This window comes from Marmota flaviventris, chromosome 17 (genome assembly GCF_047511675.1).
Source record: "Marmota flaviventris isolate mMarFla1 chromosome 17, mMarFla1.hap1, whole genome shotgun sequence".
NCBI lineage: Eukaryota > Metazoa > Chordata > Mammalia > Rodentia > Sciuridae > Marmota > Marmota flaviventris.
In genome coordinates, this window is record NC_092514.1 from 63,451,560 (window position 1) to 63,471,282 (window position 19,723).

General features: G+C 35.2%; 1 protein-coding gene across 4 annotated transcripts in view; it reads left to right on the forward strand.

Moving 5' to 3' along the window:
- Tanc2 (tetratricopeptide repeat, ankyrin repeat and coiled-coil containing 2) overlaps window positions 1–19,723 on the forward strand; it is a 444,589-nt gene that overhangs the window by 242,977 nt on the left and 181,889 nt on the right. For all 4 annotated transcript variants that reach the window (XM_071603168.1, XM_071603166.1, XM_027946338.2 and 1 more), the window contains exon 7: window positions 18,865–19,128. In XM_071603168.1, the coding sequence (XP_071459269.1) occupies window positions 18,865–19,128 (264 nt within the window). The remainder of the gene's footprint in view (window positions 1–18,864; window positions 19,129–19,723) is intronic.

Below are 19,723 nucleotides of genomic sequence, written 5' to 3' on the forward strand. Positions count from 1 at the left end.
CGACTCCCATAACAAGATCCCTAAAGTGTTTGAAATAAAACCAAGAATCAGTAAATAGGGCATCATTAAATTAAAACACTTCTGCATAGCAAAGGAAATGAGCATGAAGAGAGAGCCTTCAGAATGAGAGAAGATCTATGCCAGCTGGTCCTCCAAATGGTGATTAATATCCAAAATATATAAAGAACTTAGAAAAACTTAACATCAAAAAACAAATAGCCCAATTAGTAAATGGGCAAAAGAACTAAACAGATACTTCTCAAGAGAAGAAATATGAATAGCCAACAACATATGAAAAAATGTTCAACATCCCTTGCAGTCAGGGAAATGCATATCAAAACTACAGTGAGATTTCATCTCATTCCATTTAGAACAGCAATCATCAAGAATATAAATAATAATAATTGCTGACAAAGATGTGGGGGAAAAGATGCATTCATACATTGTTGTTGGGACTGCAAATTAGCACAAGCACTTTGGAAATCAGTGCTTTCCTTGGGAATGGAATTACCATATGACCCAGGTATCCAACTCCCTCACCCAGAAGAATTAAAGTCATCATACTGTAGTGATACAAGCCCATCAACATGTATAACAGCACAGTTCACAATATCCAGGCTATGGAACCAATGTAAGTGCCCATCAACAGAAGAAAGGATAAGAAAAATTATATATGTAAAAAATAGAGTTTTATTCAGCCATAAAGGAGAATGAAATTATGGCATTTGCTGGTAAATGCATAGAATGGAGAACATCATGGTAAGTGAAATAAGCCAGACTCAGAAAGGCAAGAGTCTATTTCCTCTCATATGCAGAAGCTATACCAAAATAAGGGGGATGGGAAGTGGGGCCAAGGAAATTGCATCTAGAGAGGGGAAATCCATGGAGTAAAGGAAGGGGATTAAGAGGAATGAAAGAGAGACACAAAACGGGAGACATGTGGAATGAAATTGACCAAATTATGCTATGTATATATATGAATTTATTATAGTGAATTTCATGTTTATGTATTTTCATAAAGCACTAATTTAAAAAAAAAAACTATAAATGAGAGAAAGACCAGTAGAGGAAGGGGGCCCACAGGAGGTAGGAGGAGGAAAAGGAAAGAGTAAGCCCTGGGACTGAAGTGGAGCAAATTATAGTCTGTGTATGTATAATTACATCAAATGAATGAACCTCAATATTGTGAAAAATATAATGCACTAATAAAAAACATTAAAAAGCTAGTCCTGAGTGCTCCCAGAAGAGTTTCAAACTTTAAATAGCAAATTATAAATCATTAGTTATCCTAGTTGCACTTTTCTTGGTTTATAGTCAATACCAGACATCTAGAAATCCCCAGAGATCAGCCTAGACTGGCTCACTATAATTGTAAAACAATGCTATATTATTTAATATAATTAAGATAATGTTTCTCCTTAGACTTAGAAAACTGAGAGTCAAAAATAATTGATTCCAGCGCACTCAGATTTGTATGACTGCAAAACCCATGGTCCTAATTATTACAATACATTTCATAATTTTAAAATGTCTTAGAAGAAGTGACCTAAGACTTTTATCTGGAATTAAAAATGTAGTCATCACCAACAAAGGTAGAGTAACAAATTCTAATATTGTGGAAGAGAAACCAGTTTTAAAATGCACAAAAGATTCGAGTAGGCATTTCACCAAACAAGATATATATAAGTAGCTAATAAGTGCATGAAAAAAAAAGCTTGATGTCATTAGAGAAAGCAAATTAAAATCACAGTGGAATACTGCATACCTTTTTTTTTTTTTTAAAGAAAGGGCCATGTGTGGCAAAGATATAGACAAACTATAATGACTACATATTACCTATGGGAATGTAAAAATTTACAGCCACTTTGGGAAACAGTTTCACTGTTGTTAACAAAGTTAAACATAAACTTACTATACAACTCAGAAGTTTTACTCTTAAGAATCAACCTAAGAGTTGGGCGCAGTGGCACATATCTGTAATCCCAGTGGCTCTGGGCTGAGGCAGGAGAATTAGGAGTTCAAAGCCAGCCTCAGCAACTTAGCAAGGCACTTAGCAGTTCAGGGAGACACTGTCTCTAAATAAAGGCTTGGGATGTAGCTCAATGGTTAAGCATCCCTGGGGATATAGTTCAGTGGTTAAGCACCCCCTGCATTCAATCTTCAGTACCAAAAAAAAAAAAAAAAAAAATCCAAGAGAACTGAAAATATTTTAATGGGAAGCAACATTATTTACAATGCTAAAACTTGAAAAAAAATCCAAATATTCATTAACTGGTAAATAGATATACAAACTGTGGTAAACCCTACCATGAAATATTATTTAGTAAGAAAAATTAATAAACTATTAATGCTGCAGCATAATTAACCTCCAAATTGTGCTAAATGAAAGAAGCTAGATAAAAAAAAATCTTCATACTATTTGGTTCTGTTTATATGAAATACCAGAAAAGGCAAAAAAGAAAATTAGTAGGTATCTAGAACTGGAGTGAGAGCAGAGACTTACTATAAACAGCCCCAAAGGAATATTTTTTTGGATTGTGCAAAGGTGCTGAAACTGAATTATAATGAAGATTGTGTCAGTCTGTAAATTTACTAAACATTACAGTAGGTGTATTTTACATTACATAGTATATACAATAATAAATATAGATGTAATTTTTTGTCAGCCTGCTTATAAGGTTATAATTCCCCCTTTCTCACACTATCTCTTCCTTGCCTATATAGTAATATAAACAGATATACCTTGTGCAGTTCTTCATATTTGAAATGTTGATTTTTTTTTTAATTGGCACCAAGGAAAGAGAATAGAGACAATCTCAGAAAAACCTCTTTAATTACTTCTATTTTCCTGCTGTTCTTTGTTCAACCTGAGAACAATTAGATCTAGAGAAAATAATAATAGAGATAAAAATAAATTAATATTATGATTTAGATATGAGATGTACCACAAAAGCTCATGTGTGAGATACTTCAAGAAAGTTTGGAGGTGAAATGATTGGTTTATGAAAGCTTTAATAAGTGCATGAATCCACTTGAGAGGATGAACTGAGTGGTAACTATAGGTGGGGGAGGGGGAGGCTGGAGGAAGTAGGTCACTTCTTCTGGTCTGAATTCCCACCAGCATTGAGGTATATACTTTTGTCCTTGCTAAGCAGAGAGAGTGCTTTCACTCCCTTATCTTTCTTTCTCCCTCTCCCTCTCCCTCCTGGTGGCCATGTTTTGAGCTGATTTCCTCAACCATGCTCTTCTACCATGAAGTTCTGCCTCACCTCCAGCCCAGAACTATGAACTCAACCAACCAGTGGTTTACCCTCTGAAACCATGAGCCCAAAATAAACCTTTCCTCCTCTAATAGCTATTGTCAGGTCTTTTGGTCATAGCAGTAAAAAAGCTAACTAAAACAGAAATTGGTACCAGGAGTGGGATCTTGATGTGACTAACCTGGTTCAGAAACCTTTGGAGCTGGCTGGGAGGGAAGGTATATTTTGAAAAGTTTAGAGATGCAAATTTAAAAAGCTTTAGAATGTTGTAAGTAGAGCTTAATGGGCAATGCTGGTGGGAATTCAGAGACCATATGTCAATAAGATTGTGGACAATAAAAAACACTGGGCTTATGAGGTTTCAGAGAAGGACTCTATTGGAAATTAGACTGGAGGCCATTTATATATGCTCTGGAAAGAAGTTGTCTATGTTTTACCTATGTCCTGAGACTTTGTGTGAGGCTGAATTTAAAGGTGATGGACTAATTAATCTGACAGAGGAGATTTCAAGGCACCACAGCATTCAGGAGGTAGCATGGATATTACCAACAGCTTTTGGCCAAGTTTACTGTAATAATCAGTAACAGAAAAACAAAGCAGAAGATTTGAAAAACTTGTAGTTTGGCTAGGAAACTGCAAGAAAAACTCAGGTTAAAGACTTGAGGTTGTTGAAGGGATTATACCACTAAAAATACTCTGCTAAGTACTTGATCCCAAAACAAAAACAATAGGAAAGATGGCTTGAGGGCAACTCGGGATCAAGGATGTAAAAGTAAAATTTCCTTTGAAAAGAGACCATGGGGTTATCCTGCTTGTACAGGGGAAGGGGGTTATAGGGTATTGCTTCATCATACTCAGCTAGGCTTGGCTGTTGTTCAAGATGGTGGCAACCTTGGCATCAACTATGTAGTACTGGTTCTGCAGGAATGTAGGATGCTGAAATTAGGGGGGTCATAGAGGCTTCTACCAAGATTTCAAAGGAAGACCTTGGAGACCAGGCAAAGTGCAATAGAGTCAGAGTCCCTATGGGCTGCCCCAGAGAAGGTGATGCATAAAGAAGTGAGAAGGCAGCCAAAGCTGCAGTGGAGAGACCCCTGATGTTAAAAGATGCCAGTGCCATGGGACATCTGCCAAGAAAATCTGCAGAAATTGAGCAGAAACAAGCTGAGAGAAAGAGGTCATGTGGGCTGCAACCAGCAAGGCCATAGGGGTAGAGCTATAGAAGTTCTTTGGAGAGAACATCACAATGTGCCCCAGATGCTGTACTTGAAGTACAGAACTTGTTTGCCCAACTGGATTTCATCTTGTTTTGGTCCCATCTCTTCTTTCTGTGCCCCTGTTTCTTCCTTGTGAAATGGAAATGTTCACTCTGTGCCTTTATATATTGGATATATGGTAACTTACTTTGGATTTTTACAGAGGCTTACATTTAGAGTTTGCCTTGACTCTCAGAGGAGACTTTGGACTTGAACTTTGGGGCAATGCTGGAACTGTTAAAACTGTGAGGACTCTTAGAAATGGACTAGGAGGAGGAGGGGAGGAGGAGGAGGAAGAGGGGGAGGGGAGGGGGAGGAGGAGGAAGAGGGGGAGGGGAGGGGGAGGAGGAGGTATTTTGCATTTTGAAATGGGCATGAGCTTTGGGGGGACAAGATCAAATTTTAAGGTTTAGGTATGAGGTATCCTCCCAAAACTCATATGTGAGACAATACAGAAAGTTTAGAGATGAAATGAGTGGGTTATGAGAGCCTTACTTTAATCAGTGCATTAATCCACTTTGAATGGATTAACTGTTGGTAATTGGAGGCAAGTAGGGCGTGGCTGGAAGAAGTAGTTCCCTAAGGGCATGGCTTTGGGATATGTATTTTGTGCCTACTGAGCAGAACAGGAGCCCTTTCCACCACTCTGCTTCCCTCCCGGTGGCCATGGCCTAAACTGCTTTCTTCTTCCACACTCTGCTGCCTTCACATTCTGTCTCACCTTGGGCCAAGAGCAGTGGACTTGACTGTGAACTGAGACCTCTGAAATCATGAGCCCCAAATAAACTATTCTCCTTCAAAGTGTTCTTGTTAGGTTTTTTTGGTCATAGTGACAAAAAAAACAAAAAACAAAAAAAAAAAAAACTAATTAAAACAGATACAGTAGAAAACTACATATTTTTCACTGAGAGGTAGTGTCTTCCTCTCTGACTTTATGTGTAGATATTTTGCATATATTGACGTTTAATTTTTATAGACTAAATTTTTGTCTGCATGTAGACTACACAGGCTTTGGATTTTTGCAGCTTTTATTCACATGACTCAAACTTATGATTGCATTTTCTGAAGCTTCAGTCAATGCAATGACCTTGAATTGCATCAGATCTCACCATAAGGGATGGTTGAATAAATATGACATATCTATAAAATGGAATATAATATTCAGATGTTAGTATGATATTTTTAAAAAATAGCATTTTATTTTGTATTCTTCATTTTTTCTACATATGACCTCTTTCTTTACGGAATTGCCCTCATTCTGGGATTAAGGGCTTAGGACTTGTCTTCATCACTGTATCCTGACACATATCAGATAGGCATTAAAATTGATTGAACATACAGGTGAATGGAATTAACTACATCACCCAAATCTGTGAACAGCACCAATGAAACAAAAAATACACAAAATTCCTAAATGGGAATTGTCACCCAAAGAATTTTCCTTCTGGTATTTTGGGTGAGTTATTTGTTTTCACTCTTTCTGTAACTCCCTGTAACTCAGTGGTTCTGGACCAATAAATCTGATTTAGTCAACCTTTCAATAAATATTTATTTAGTAGATATTCAGTGCCCAAGACTGTTTTAGATACATTTATCTAGTAAAAGGGCCAGGAATACTCTATAGTTTCATTTTTTAAATACAAGTGAACTACATAAGACAGATTTGTTTGGTTTATGCAAAAAAATAAAATGGGAGTGCAAAAATCAGATCATTGTTCTCATAACATTAGGAAAACTGGATGTTCTCTTTGTTGGGGCAGAGGAGGTGGGGGAGCTAGGAATCAAAGCAAGACCTCATGCTAAAGTCTTTTTTTTCTCTTTCTTTCTTTCTTAGTTCTAATCAGTTACACATGAGAGTAGAAAGCTCTTTGATTCATTGTACACAAATGAAACAGAAATTTTTACTTCTCTGGTTGTACATGAAGTAGAGTCACATCATTTGTACAATCATACTTGTACCTAGGGTAATGTGTCTATCTCATTTCACTGTCTTTCCTACCCCTTTGCCCCCTTCTACTTATCCTAGGCCCCCCCCCCATATGGATTAGCATCCACTTGAAAGAAAAAGACATTTGACCCCTGGTTTCTTGAGATTGGGTTATTTCACTTAGGAAGATATTCTCCAACTCCATTCATTTACCTGCAAATGCCATGAATTTATTCTCTTTTAATACTGTTATTTTCCATTGTGTATATGTACTACAGTTTCTTTATCCATTCATCTATTGAAAGGTATCTATGTTACTTCCAAAGTTTAACAATTATGAAGTGAGCTGCTATAAACATTGAAGTGGCTGTGTTACTGTAGTGTACTTTTTTTAAGTCTTTTGGGTATAGACCGAAAAGTGGGATAGATGGGTCAAATGTTGGTTTCATTCAGAGTTTTCTAAGGAATCTCCACATTGCTTTCCAGAGTGGTTGTACCAGTTTGCAGTCCCACCAGCAATGTATGAGTGTGCCTTTTCCCCCCACATTCTTGTCCACATTTATTGTTGCTTATATTCTTGATAACTTGCCATTCTGAATAGAGTGAGATGAAATCTTAAGAGTAGTTTTGATTTGCATTTCTCTAATTGCTAGAGATGTTGAACATTTTTTCATATATTTGTTGATCAGTTGTATTTTAAATATTTTTTAATCAGTATTCTTAGTATAACAAAATACCTGAGATAATCATCTTAAAAAGAGGAAAGGTTTATCTTGGATTAGAGTTTTGGAGTTTTAAGTCCATAGTCACTTGGTCACATTGCTTCTGGGCCTAGGGTAAGAAACCTGTCAGAGTATACTGCTCAGCTATAACAGCCAGGAAATATAGAGACCAGCATCCCACAGTCCCCTTCAAGGGCACACCCGCAATGACCCAAGACTCCCACTAGGCCCACCTCCCAAGGGTCTACTGCCTTCCAATAGAACCAAGCAGAAGATCATGCCTTTAACTTATGAAACTTTGGGAGAACATTCCAATCTAATTCCATTTATGAGGGCAGAGTGCTCATGATCTTATTGTCTCCCAAAGACCTTATCTCTTAATACTGTTACAGTGGGATTAAGTTTCAGCACATAAATTTTTAAGGGACACAAATATTCAGACAATAGCAAGTACCAAACCTAACCCTTTGCCTGCATAGACCTAATAGTACCATATTTTGATGTCAGTTCTTATATGAGAATAGCTGCTTTGGTGATTCTTTTTTAAAAAAAAATATTTTTTTTATTTTTTAGTTTTTAGGTGGACACAATATTTTTATTTTATGTTTATGTGGTGCTAAGAATCGAACCCAATGCCTCACGCATGCTAGGTGAGTGCACTACCACTTGAGCCACATCTCTAGCCCCGTGATTCTTGATTCTGTCCTAAAAAGAGAGAGATAAATCCAATCATTCAAGAAGATAGTCAGCCAGGATCAGTGGCTCATGCCTGAAATCCCAGTGGCTTGAGAGGCTGAGACAGGAGGATTGCAAGTTCAAAGCTAGCCTCAGCAAAATCGAGGTGCTAAGTAACTCAGTGAGACCCTGTCTCTAAAGAAAATACAAAATAGGGCTAGAGATGTGGCTCAGTGGTTGGATGCCCAAGTTCAATCCCTGGTACCCACTGCTCAAAAAAAGAAGGTAATTAGTTACAGTCTCTCAAAAAATTAGAAAGGGTTAATAACAAACATTGAGTCCCCGCTGCTCCATCTAGTCCTGAAACCCATAATGCACGGTCATCATCTTTCTCCTCTACCTATTTTCAGAACAAAGTATGACCTATAATGGAAGATCATTTCATAATGATAAGTGGATCATTTCATCAAGAGTAAATAACAAACCTAAATATGTATATACCTATTAACAGAGCTTCAAAATGAAGGAAATCTGCAGACATAGAAATTTCAGCTTTTATTTCTCTATATTTGATTGTAGATATAGAAAATCAATTAGTATATACAAGATATGCTGTTAATCCTATGGAGATCCTCTCTCTGTAGGCTAATTTTTCTACTTTTGCCAACTTAACATAATTGCCATTTGTAGGAAAGTATGATAACAAATACATATTTGTTCTTTGTCCCTGGTTCCTGACACAGAGTTTCTAAATCCCTTGAAAATTTCAGACTGATATCTGGAGCATCTTAGTGGATCCCTAAGAAGCTTCAGCATGGGGACTGGTCATTAGAAAAACAAAGAAATGATTCCAGGGTTGAATTTCAGCCCCATCCCCAGACTGCCAGGAAGGAGAGGCTAAAGGTTGAGTTAATCACCAGTGATGAGTTATTTAATCAATCATACCTAGGTAATGAAACCTCCATTTCAAAAAACATTAATTGATTGGGTTCATTTAGTCTCAGGATCAATATGCAAAAAAGTTCAATTGTATTTCCAGGTACTAACAACAAAAAAATAGAAATTTAAATAAAAGTACTATTTATAATAGCACTAAAACATGAAATAATTAGAGATGAGTTTAACAACAACAAAAATATATGGCCTATAGAATGAAAACTGCAAAAGAAACTGAGAAAAATTAATAAAGATATATAGAAAAGTATGCCATGTTCAAGGACCATATTACTCTATATTGTTACACTGTCAATTCCTTTCCAAATTAATCTATTCCAGAGATAAGTATAAACTATAGCAGGCAAGCCAAGATTGTCCAGCCACCAGTTTCTTTGTCTCCTGGAAGCTAAGAATGTTTTTTTTCATTTTTAAATGATTGTATTTTAAATTATTATGTGAATACCACCTGTGTAATAGTCTGGATGTTACCTCTAAACCCATGAAGCCCCAAATACGTAGTATCTGGCTCCCCAAGAAATTGTTTTCAAATTCCTCATCTGTACATCAGTGCAATCCCAGTGTGCTTTTTAGTAGTAATTGACAACCTAATATTGTTCTTTATATGGAATTAGAGTAGCCAAAACAAATTTTGAAAAAGAACAAAGTTGGAGGCTTTATACCACCTGATTTGAAGGGTGAATATAAAACCATAGTACCATAGTTACTGGTTATTGATTATTATTAGTGTCAAGATAGAAAAAGGAATAGAATACAGTCTAAAAACAGACCCACCCACCTACAGTCAACTCATTATTGAAAGTCATCAAGAAATTTCAAAGACAAAAGTAAATTCTTTTTAACAAATATTACAAAATATTTTTATATCCACATACAATAGAAAAGTCTTACCTTTGCCTCCTCTCATATACAAAAACTAATTTCACATGGATCATAGACCTAAACTTAAAAGCAAAAACTATCAAACTTCATAAACCATGTGTCTAACATAAGCCTAAATGACCTTTGTTTGGGCAAAAAGTAGTTGGAAGCATGGTGGCACACGACTGTAATCCCAGTGTCTCAGGAGGCTGAGACAGGAGGAAGGTGAGTTCAAAGCCAGCCTCAGCAGAAGGGAGGCACTAAGCAACTTAGTGAGACCCTGTCTCTAAATAAAATACAAAATAAGGCTGGGGTTGTGGCTTAGTGGTTGAGTGTCCCTGAGTTCAATCCCAGTACCTGCCCTGCCCCCACAAAATACTAAAAGTAGTGCTGGGGATATAACTCGGTGATAGAGCCATTGCCTAGCATGTTTGAAGCTACACACACACACACACAAAAAAAAAAAAAAAAAAAAAACAGAAAAGAAAAGGAAAAATAGTGCTCATTTAAAAAAGAAATCATAAATGAAGAGAAAATATTTTATTAAAACATTCACCTCAGAAAGGAATTTGATCCAGAATACCTGAAGAACCCTTACAACTTAATATAAGGATGTATATTTTGATTTTTAATAAACTAAGAAAAGATTTGAACAGATATTTCACAAATGAACACAGGTAAATGGCATATAAGCACACGAAGAGACAGATGCTCAGTATCCATAGTCATTTGGAAAATGCAAATTAAAACAATAGTTGGATATCACTATATACCTAAGAAAATGTCTAAGTCACAATACCAAGATTTAGCAAAGATGTGGGAGCAACTAGAATTTTCATGCACTGCTGATATGTATTATAAAAGGGTAATAGCCACTTTGAAAAACTATCTGGCAGCTAAATGAAGTTAAACAAAAACCTACCATTTGACCTGGCCAAGCTGTTCCTAGGTATCTACAAAAGAGAAATTATATGTCCATGCAAAGATCAGTACTTAGTATATTCAAAGCAGTTTTGTTCATAATACCTGTTGTCTTAGTCCATTTATTCTCTAACAAAAACTGGGTAACTTATAAACAAAAATTTCTCACAGTTCTTTAGGCTGTGAAGTCCTCAATCAAGGCATATTCCATATCTGGTGAAGACTAACGTCCTCTCTCATGATAGTACTACCTGCTGTGTCCTCACATGATGGAGGTGGCAAGGAAGCTTTTTCAGAGTGTTTTTATAAAGGCTCTAATCCCAGTCACAATCAAATTATCTCCCAAAAACCCCACTTAGTAACCTCACCTTGGGGGTTAGGATTTCAATATATGTATTTTAGGGGGACACAAATGTTCAGATGATAGCATCTGAAAACTTGAAAGAGCCTGAATAGCCATCACCTAGCAAATGGATAAGCAGACTGTGATATATTCATTTTAAAAAATGAATGAAACTGGAATCTATCATGCTAAGTGAAATAATCCAATCCCCCCCAAAACAAAGGCTGAATATTCTCTCTGATATGTAGATACTAATACACAATAGGGGTGCGGGAAAGGAAGTATAGAAGATCATTCAATTAGACAAAGGAAAATGAAGAGAAGGGAGGGGGAATGGGAAAGACACTAGAATGAATAGGACATGACTTTCATATCTTCATATATGAATACACAACCAGTGAAACTCCACATCATGTATAACTGCAAGAATGGGATCCTAATTAGAATTAAGTTATACTCCATGTATATATAATATGACAAAATGCACTCTACTGTCAATGTAGAACAAATAAAAAGAATAAACTACTGATAATGTCAAAAACATTTTGCTAAGTGAAAGAAGCTAGAAACAAAAAACTACTTACTATATGATTGCAAGAAATTCTCAAAAAAGCAAATCTATAGCAATAGCAAATTATTAGCTATTAATATCTGGCATTGGTGGTGAGGAGTGACTACAAAGGCTCACTTTTGGGGATGATGGAAAGTTGGTAGTAATATAATTGGGTACATTTGTCAAAGCTTTATTTTTCACTTGGTAGATTTTGTGGCATGTTAATTATACCTTAATAAATAAAACACATACATAGCAAAGTATCAGGATATAAAATCAACAGCATTTCTTTATATCAGTGACAAATCCCCAGAAAGGGAAATGAGGAAAACTTCATTCTCAATAGCCTCAAAAAAATAAATAAATAAAATAAAATACTTGGGAATCAACGAAAGAGGTGAAAGATCTATATAATGAAAATTATAGAAAACTAAAGAAAGAAACCAAAGAAGACCTTAGAAGATGGAAAGATCTACCTTGCTCTTGGATAGGCAGAATTAATATTATCAAAATGACCATACTTCCAAAAGCACTATATAGATTTAATGAAATTCTGATCAAAATTCCAATGATATTTCTCATAGAATTAGAAAAAGCAATCATGAAATTCATCTGGAAAAATAAGAGACCCAGAATAGCTAACGCAATCCTTAGCAGGAAGAGTGAAGCAGGTGGTATCACTATACCAGACCTTAAACTATTCTACAGAGCAATAGTAAAAAAAAAAAAAAAAAAAAAACAGCATGGTATTGGCACCAAAACAGACTGGAGACCAATGGTACAGAATAGAGGACTCAGAGACTAACCCACAAAACTACAATTATCTTATATTAGACAAAGGTGCCAAGAACATGCATTGGAGAAAAGGTAGTCTGTTCAACAAATGGTGCTGGGAAAACTGGAAATCCATATGCAACAAAATGAAATTAAACCCCTATCTCTCAGCATGCACAAAACTCAATTCAAAATGGATCAAGGACTTAGGAATACAACCAGAGACCCTGAGTCTAATAGAATAAAAAATAGACCCTAATCTCCATCATGTGGGATTAGGCCCCCAACTTCCTTAATAAGACTCCTGTGGCACAAGAATTAAAATCAAGAATTAATAAATGGGATGGACTCAAACTAAAAAGCTGCTTCTCAGCAAAAGAAACAATCTGTGAGGAGAATAGAGAGCCTGCATCTTGGGAGCAAGTCTTACCCCTCACACATCAGTTAGAGCACTAATCACTAGGGTATATAAAGAACTCAAAAAGCTAAACACTAAAAAATCAAATAACCCAATCAATAAATGGGCCAAGGACCTGAAAAGACACTTCTCAGAAGATGATGTATAATCAATCAACAAATACATGAAAAAAATGTTCATCATCACTAGCAATTAGAGAAATGCAAATCAAAACCACTCTAAGATTTCATCTCACTCCAGTCAGAATGGCAGCTCTTACGCATACAAACAATAGTAAGTGTTGGCGAGGATAAAGGGGGGGAAGGTACACTCATACACTGCTGGTGGGACTGCAAATTGGTGCAGCCAATATGGAAAGCAGTATGAAGATTTCTTGGAAAAAGGGAAGGGAACCACTATTTGACCCAGCTATCCCTCTCCTTGGTCTATACCCAAAGGACTTAAAAACAACATACTACAGGGACACAGCTACATCAATGTTTATAGCAGCACAATTCACAACAGCTAAACTGTGGAACCAGCCTAGATGCCCTTCAACAGATGAATGGATTAAAAATGTGGCATGTATACACAATGGAATATTACTCAGCAATAAAAGAGAATAAAATCATAGCATTTGAAGGTAAATGGAAGGAGTTAATGAAGAGAAGATAATGCTAAGTGAAGTTAGCCAGTCCCAAAAAACCAAATGCCGAATGTTTTCTCTGATATAAGGAGGCTGATTCATAGTGGGATAGGGAGCGGGAGCATGGGAAGAATAGATGAACTCTAGATATAGAGGGGTTAGAGGGGAAGGGAGGAGGGGGCATGGGGTAATTAATGATGGTGGAATGTGTGATGATCATTATTATCCAAAGTACAGGTATGAAGATACGAATTGGTGGAAATATACCATGTATACAACCAGAGATATGAAAAATTGTACTCTAAATATATAATGAGAATTGTAATGCATTCTGCTGTCATATATAAATTAAAAGAATTATACTTACTCGCTGTTAATAAAATGATAAGTCATTTGGATATTAAAAAACCACATACATACCATATAGCATAGCAGGTTTATGACACCGCCCCCCCAATTGAAAACAGCACTCAAGTGAATATTTGTACATGAATGTTCACAACTGCAGTATTTACAATAGCCAAAAGGTGGAAACAACTCAATTATCCATCCATGGATGAATAAATATACAAATTGTGATATTTACACACACACACAATATGATATATTACTCAGAAATAAACAGGAATGAAGTGATACAATTTTGATGAACCTCAAAAACATTCCACTAAATTTTAAAAGCCTCCTGTATTCTCTATTTCTGTGTTCAATTCCACTTAATGGAGATATAAACATGGTCAGGTCTCTTCCACCTTTCTGTCATCCACCTTCCCCTTCACAAGCTTATTGAGAGATTGTCCACACCTTTTCTGATTCATCCCCCTCTCACTTTGCAATCCCTGGCATTACGATTTTTGCCTCTACTACTCTATTCAGAATTTTTTTTTAATATTTATTTTTTAGTTGTAGTTGGACACAATACCTTTATTTCACTTATTTATTTTTATGTGGTGCTGAGGATCGAACCCAGGGTCTCGCACATGCCAGGCGAGTGCTCTACAGCTGAGCCACAACCCCAGCCTGAGAGTATTTTTGACCAGATCATCTCCCTTTGGATAAAGACTATAACAATTTTTAATACTTATTATATTTGATCTTTCTTGACACATGAGATCTTGTCTCTCATTTTTGTTTTTAAATAGTCTCTCCCCTTACTTTCCCACACACTCCTGGTGGTTTGCCTTCTCTCTGGCTGTTCCTTCTCAGACTCCTTTGCAGAAGTTGGGTTTCATTTATAGGACATCCTCTCTTCTCACTCTACAATCATTTTTGAGTCATGGTCTCACTAAGTTGCTGAGGCTGGCTTCCAACTTGCAATCCTCCTGCCTCAGCTTCCTGAATTGCTAGGATTACAGGTATTTGCCACCATGCACAGCAACAGACTTTTTAGGATACTGTGGTCAACTCTTAAGGCTATGCTAACAACTTCATAATCTGACTAATTCTATTCTCCTGAGATTCAATTTAATAATCTAGCTTCCTGCTGCACATCTTTCTTTGAATTCCCATAGACATTTTAAATACTGTGTACTTCTTGAACTAAAAATTATCTTTCCTAGAATCCCGGTTCTATTCTTTATTCCCTAACTGTATGGTACCATCAACCAGCCAGTTGCCCCAACCAGAAAATAGAATTATTGACTGTTTTCTACCTCATTCTTCCCATCTAATCCAATTATCAAGTCCATTTGATGCTGCATCTTAGATATCTCCCAAAGCCATTCATTCCTTTTCCCTTTCCTGGTAGAGGCTCATGTTTCTTATTTGGTTACCATAAAAGCTAACTTGTCTCTCTGCTTCAACCAGATAATACTCTGATACAGGAAGTCCTTGAATTTGAATAGTAAAAAAAAATTATTCACACACACAGACATATATACATACTTTTTTTTTTCTTTTAGCTTCTAACTGAAATGACAACTCTCTATTTTGAATATAGGTAGCAAACCAAAGAAGTATTAACAGAACCTGTGATTTTGTCACCAATAAAAATTTCAAATATTTTCATGCTAATTGTTGTAGATATAACAAAACACTTTTATTTATCACCATCTTGAATTATAGTACTAATTATACTAATTAGATATTATAGCTTAAAGTTAATAAGGAAGCTCACAAATTGCTCTAGCACAAGTTTATTTTTTTATTTTGGTTACTGTATTTCACATCATTGGTTTCCCCTGTAGTCTTTTATACTTTATTTCATGCTTTTCATAATTTTGTTCTAGAAAAATTCATCTTAGATAATCACCGAGATTGCCATAGGTGGTCTGTGACATAAAAAGTCAAAAAAAAAAAAAAAAAAACCAAACACCTTTTTCTAATTTTTTCTACTGACTGGAATCAAATTAATTTTTTTTAAATGAAACTTTAATCATGTCCCTCAAAACCCTTTAATCATGTTCACAAGTTGTCCTTAGAATAAATAAGATAAAATCTAGTCCCTTTAATATGGTTTACAAGTTAGTCTGTCTGGTCTGTTTTCTCGCCATTGCTCTTCCCAGTGGTGTGCTCTGGCCAGCTAGTAGTAGAGAGGTCCAGTTGTTAAGGTTCCTATAATTTATTGAACCAGTTTTTGAATCATAGATAGTTTGAAATCAGTCATCAAATAGGCTTTATACACCACAGGGCTCAGCAACACTACAAATAAGAGGTTTTTGTTACTGATTTTGCACTTCAGAAAACCAGTTATTAAACTTTTAGCAGCATACTACTGGCCTCACCCCCAAAGTCTACTGTAAGTTCCAGCTTTATTGAACTTATTTCTTTTAAATAATTTTGCTATCTCTTGCCAGTATGCCCTTTTATATGTTTTTCTCTTACTCACTTTATAAACTCTTCCAAATTGTCAAAACTGCTGACCAAATATAGGTGAATGTGAAATTGTCATTTGGAATGACTGAGAGTTGGATAAGTATTATTACAAGAAGTATTATTCTTGCCATCCTAGAGATTGAACCCAGAAGTGCTTTACCACAGAGCTACATCCCCAACCCTGTTTATTTTTTATTTTACATACTCTTAAGTTACTAAGGCTGGTCTTGAACTCATGATCATCCTGACTTAGCCTCCCAAGTAGCTGGAATTAAAGGTGTACACCACTACACCTGGCTACGTTTGTTGAAGTCCTTGAGCATTATTGAAAATGATGTTTCCCTAACACAAATAAAAGTCTTTATCACATCTTAAAATACTGAAAGAGTGTCATACTATACTCCCAGAAGACATTAAACATTTTGCCAGTACTGAATCCATCCTTCAGGTCATAAATTTTGTCTCTAAATATGTCTTCTTATTGTATTCTTTTCCTTCCTCCCTCCCTCCCTCCCTCCCTCCCTCCCTCCCTCCTTCCTTCCCTAACCCCCCTTCTCCTCCTCTCTCTCCCCTTCCTCCTCCTCCTCCTCCTCCTCCTCCTCCTCCTTCTTCTTCTTCTCTCTCTCTCTGATTTTGTCCCTTTTATTAAAGTGGGAAGTTTCTTTACTTAAATAATTGCCAGGTAACATAACATTTATATCCTTGGTAGAAATATTTTCAGTGAAAATGCTAGAAGAAATGCACTGAAGAATGAGTCCATTTATTTTTTTATGCTCATATATTTTGTTAATGTTTGTAGTAATCTCCAAAACTGCCAGATTGTCCAAGTGTCCACTATATCTCTATGATTTTTGTAGATGGAGGTAAAGCTTTAGTTTGCATGCTCTCACTTGTTTTATCCTCTTTATTGTGTAGGTATTATAGAGCTGGTGCTAAAAGGTTGTTGTTTTTTTTTTTTTAATCTTTTAAATTTGAAGGAAAAAAAAAACCCTGAATGTCTAGTTTCTACTCTCCAAAAAAATCATACCATCTAGTGCAGGGGACAAAGTATATCTACAAAATAGTTAAATAACAATATAAGGTAGTAAATTATTAAGACCACAAATAAATTGTTACCTGGCCACTTACTAGTTATGTAACAGCAAGATGCCTAATCTTGCCAAGCATCCATTAGTACTACAAAAAATAAAATAAGAAAATGAAAGTTATAAAGTACTGACTGAATATGAATTTATTATAATTACTAATATTATTAATGCTTATGATGTAGTAGGAGAAAAAGGAACTTTGTTTAATACACATCTGAGCTTTTTCTGGGTGTTATTTCTTTCCTGCTTATCCAAAACTTTGGGTGTTAGGCCTCTGAGTTACTTTTCAGTCCCTAATTTGTTCACATTTGTTCTCCCTGTTTTTCCTTTTGAAAGATTTTTTGCGTTTCAGAAACTGTTTTCCTTTCATTCTTGAATTTGCCATCACCTACTGTATCCTTGGTTTCTTGTACTCTAAGTCAAGCCAAAATGTAGGAATATAATTTTCCCCACTTTAATTTTGTTAGCTGTCTCCCCCAATGAGCACAGTTTATCTATTTTTAAGGTTTATACAACTAATCACTAAGTGAGCCAGAGAGGATAATAAATATAGGAACTTAGCTTCTAAAATCCATAGGTTTCCAAAGGTATTCTGTGATATTTCTAATTTTCTTTTTCAGGAAACATGTGTCCTATTCTCTCATGTCATCTTTTAAATTTTTTTTTTTAGTTTACTTCGGTCTCTTCTTCCATCCTTTTATATTTTGTGTCAACAAAGGTAGACTTAACTTTCTTAAAAAGGAATTTAGATTTTCCTTTGTAATTCTTATTCTTCCCTTGTGACTGCAAAACCCAGAACTCCACTTAAATTAACAACAAGAAAAACTTCACTGAAAAGGATTATGGAAACTACCTTATGAGTTTAGATCTTTTCTTTGGCAATAGGTACATTTGTAATGTAAAAAGAGAAAATGAACTAACTATAAAAACTCCTGGGATGCCATCTTTTATTCTTTTATAATTATTTCAATTTTTTGTAATCTAGATTTTAATGTTTTTAATTCTTTCATTTCCAAAGTTGATGAAAATGTTACTGTTCATGTATAATTATTGCTAAGATTAGATAAAGTTCTAGAAGACCTTTCAGTTATTTGTTAATTAAAGTCATTATTCTTTAATAGCTATTCAGAAATGATATATTAAGGATTAGAGATGCAGGAAGGAGCTATACAAGAATGGCCTGTATTGCTTCCTTATTACGGAATATTTTTTCTGCTTTTATAGATTCTACATAGATAGTGTTTATTTTATTCTAATTCTTTGTTATACTTAAAGGGCCAGGAAATAAACTTAAGTGGGGGAATGAATGGAATAACAAGAATATAGAAATCATTTGAGGGCCTCTGTAACTCTCCAGAAATCTCTGAAATTTATATATAAATTCCCTTTTCATGAAATTCTAAAAAAATTTAACACTGATAGGTCCTAGTTCTAGGTTCTTTAGCACTGTTGTATGAATTTACTTTGTTCGTTTAAATAGAGTTGTTAACTATATCTGAGAAATGGTTGTGTTGTGGTTTTAATTATTTAAACTTCATGATCGAAATGTAATGATCATCAGTAACTTAAAAATAATGTTACTAATATTCTTATTATCTAATCATAAATTGTAATAATCATTAACAGATTAATCTCTACTTTCTGTTTTTGTAATTCATTTCACTCTTTTCCAGCTACTTTGACAAGCTATTCTGAAAACATGGAACGCACAAAATATGTTGGAGAAAGCAGTAAAGAATTAGGATCTGGAGGAAACCTAAAACCTTGGCAGACTCAAAAATCCAGCATGGACTCCTGTCTGTATCGAGTAGATGAAAACATGACTGCTTCTACGTATAGTCTGAATAAGATCCCAGAGAGAAATTTGGAAACAGTTTTATCTCAGTCAGTGCAGTCTATTCCTTTGTATCTTATGCCACGGCCAAATTCAGTAGCAGGTAAGATATTTTGTTTTGTTTTTGTTTTTAAATAACCATTTCACTGGAGTACATATAGAAGTGAAAATAAATTCTCTTCTAAAAACATTTAAATTTTCTATTAATCTTCATTAAACCATTCTTTATGCTTTGGTAATATAGGTACATGTGTATATTTCTTTGAACTTGGGGAAGATTCATCTTTCTCAGGTGATTGCTTAGTTCTGCTCCCGTAATATGCAAAAACACACATTATATCAGAAACAGCTTATCAAGTATATCATCAAACTAATAAATTCTTTTTCTTACATCAGAATGAAAGAATTTTAGTTTTTTCCTAGAAGAATCACCAGGTACCTGTATTTCTAGAGAACAACTCATACTTCTAGCAAATGCAGTTGTAAAAGAAAGATAGAGAAGGTTAAGTGACTGAAATGTGGAGTCGTCATTCTTTAACAGCTAATCAGAAATGATGTCAAGGGATATTTTTAATACAGTTAAGTTGCTATTTAATATTTAAAACCAAGCAGTTTTATAGAAATAGACATTCTGGCATTATCAAAATGCATCACCATCTGGACTTTGTCCAGACTACAAAATAAAATTTATGTTTGTC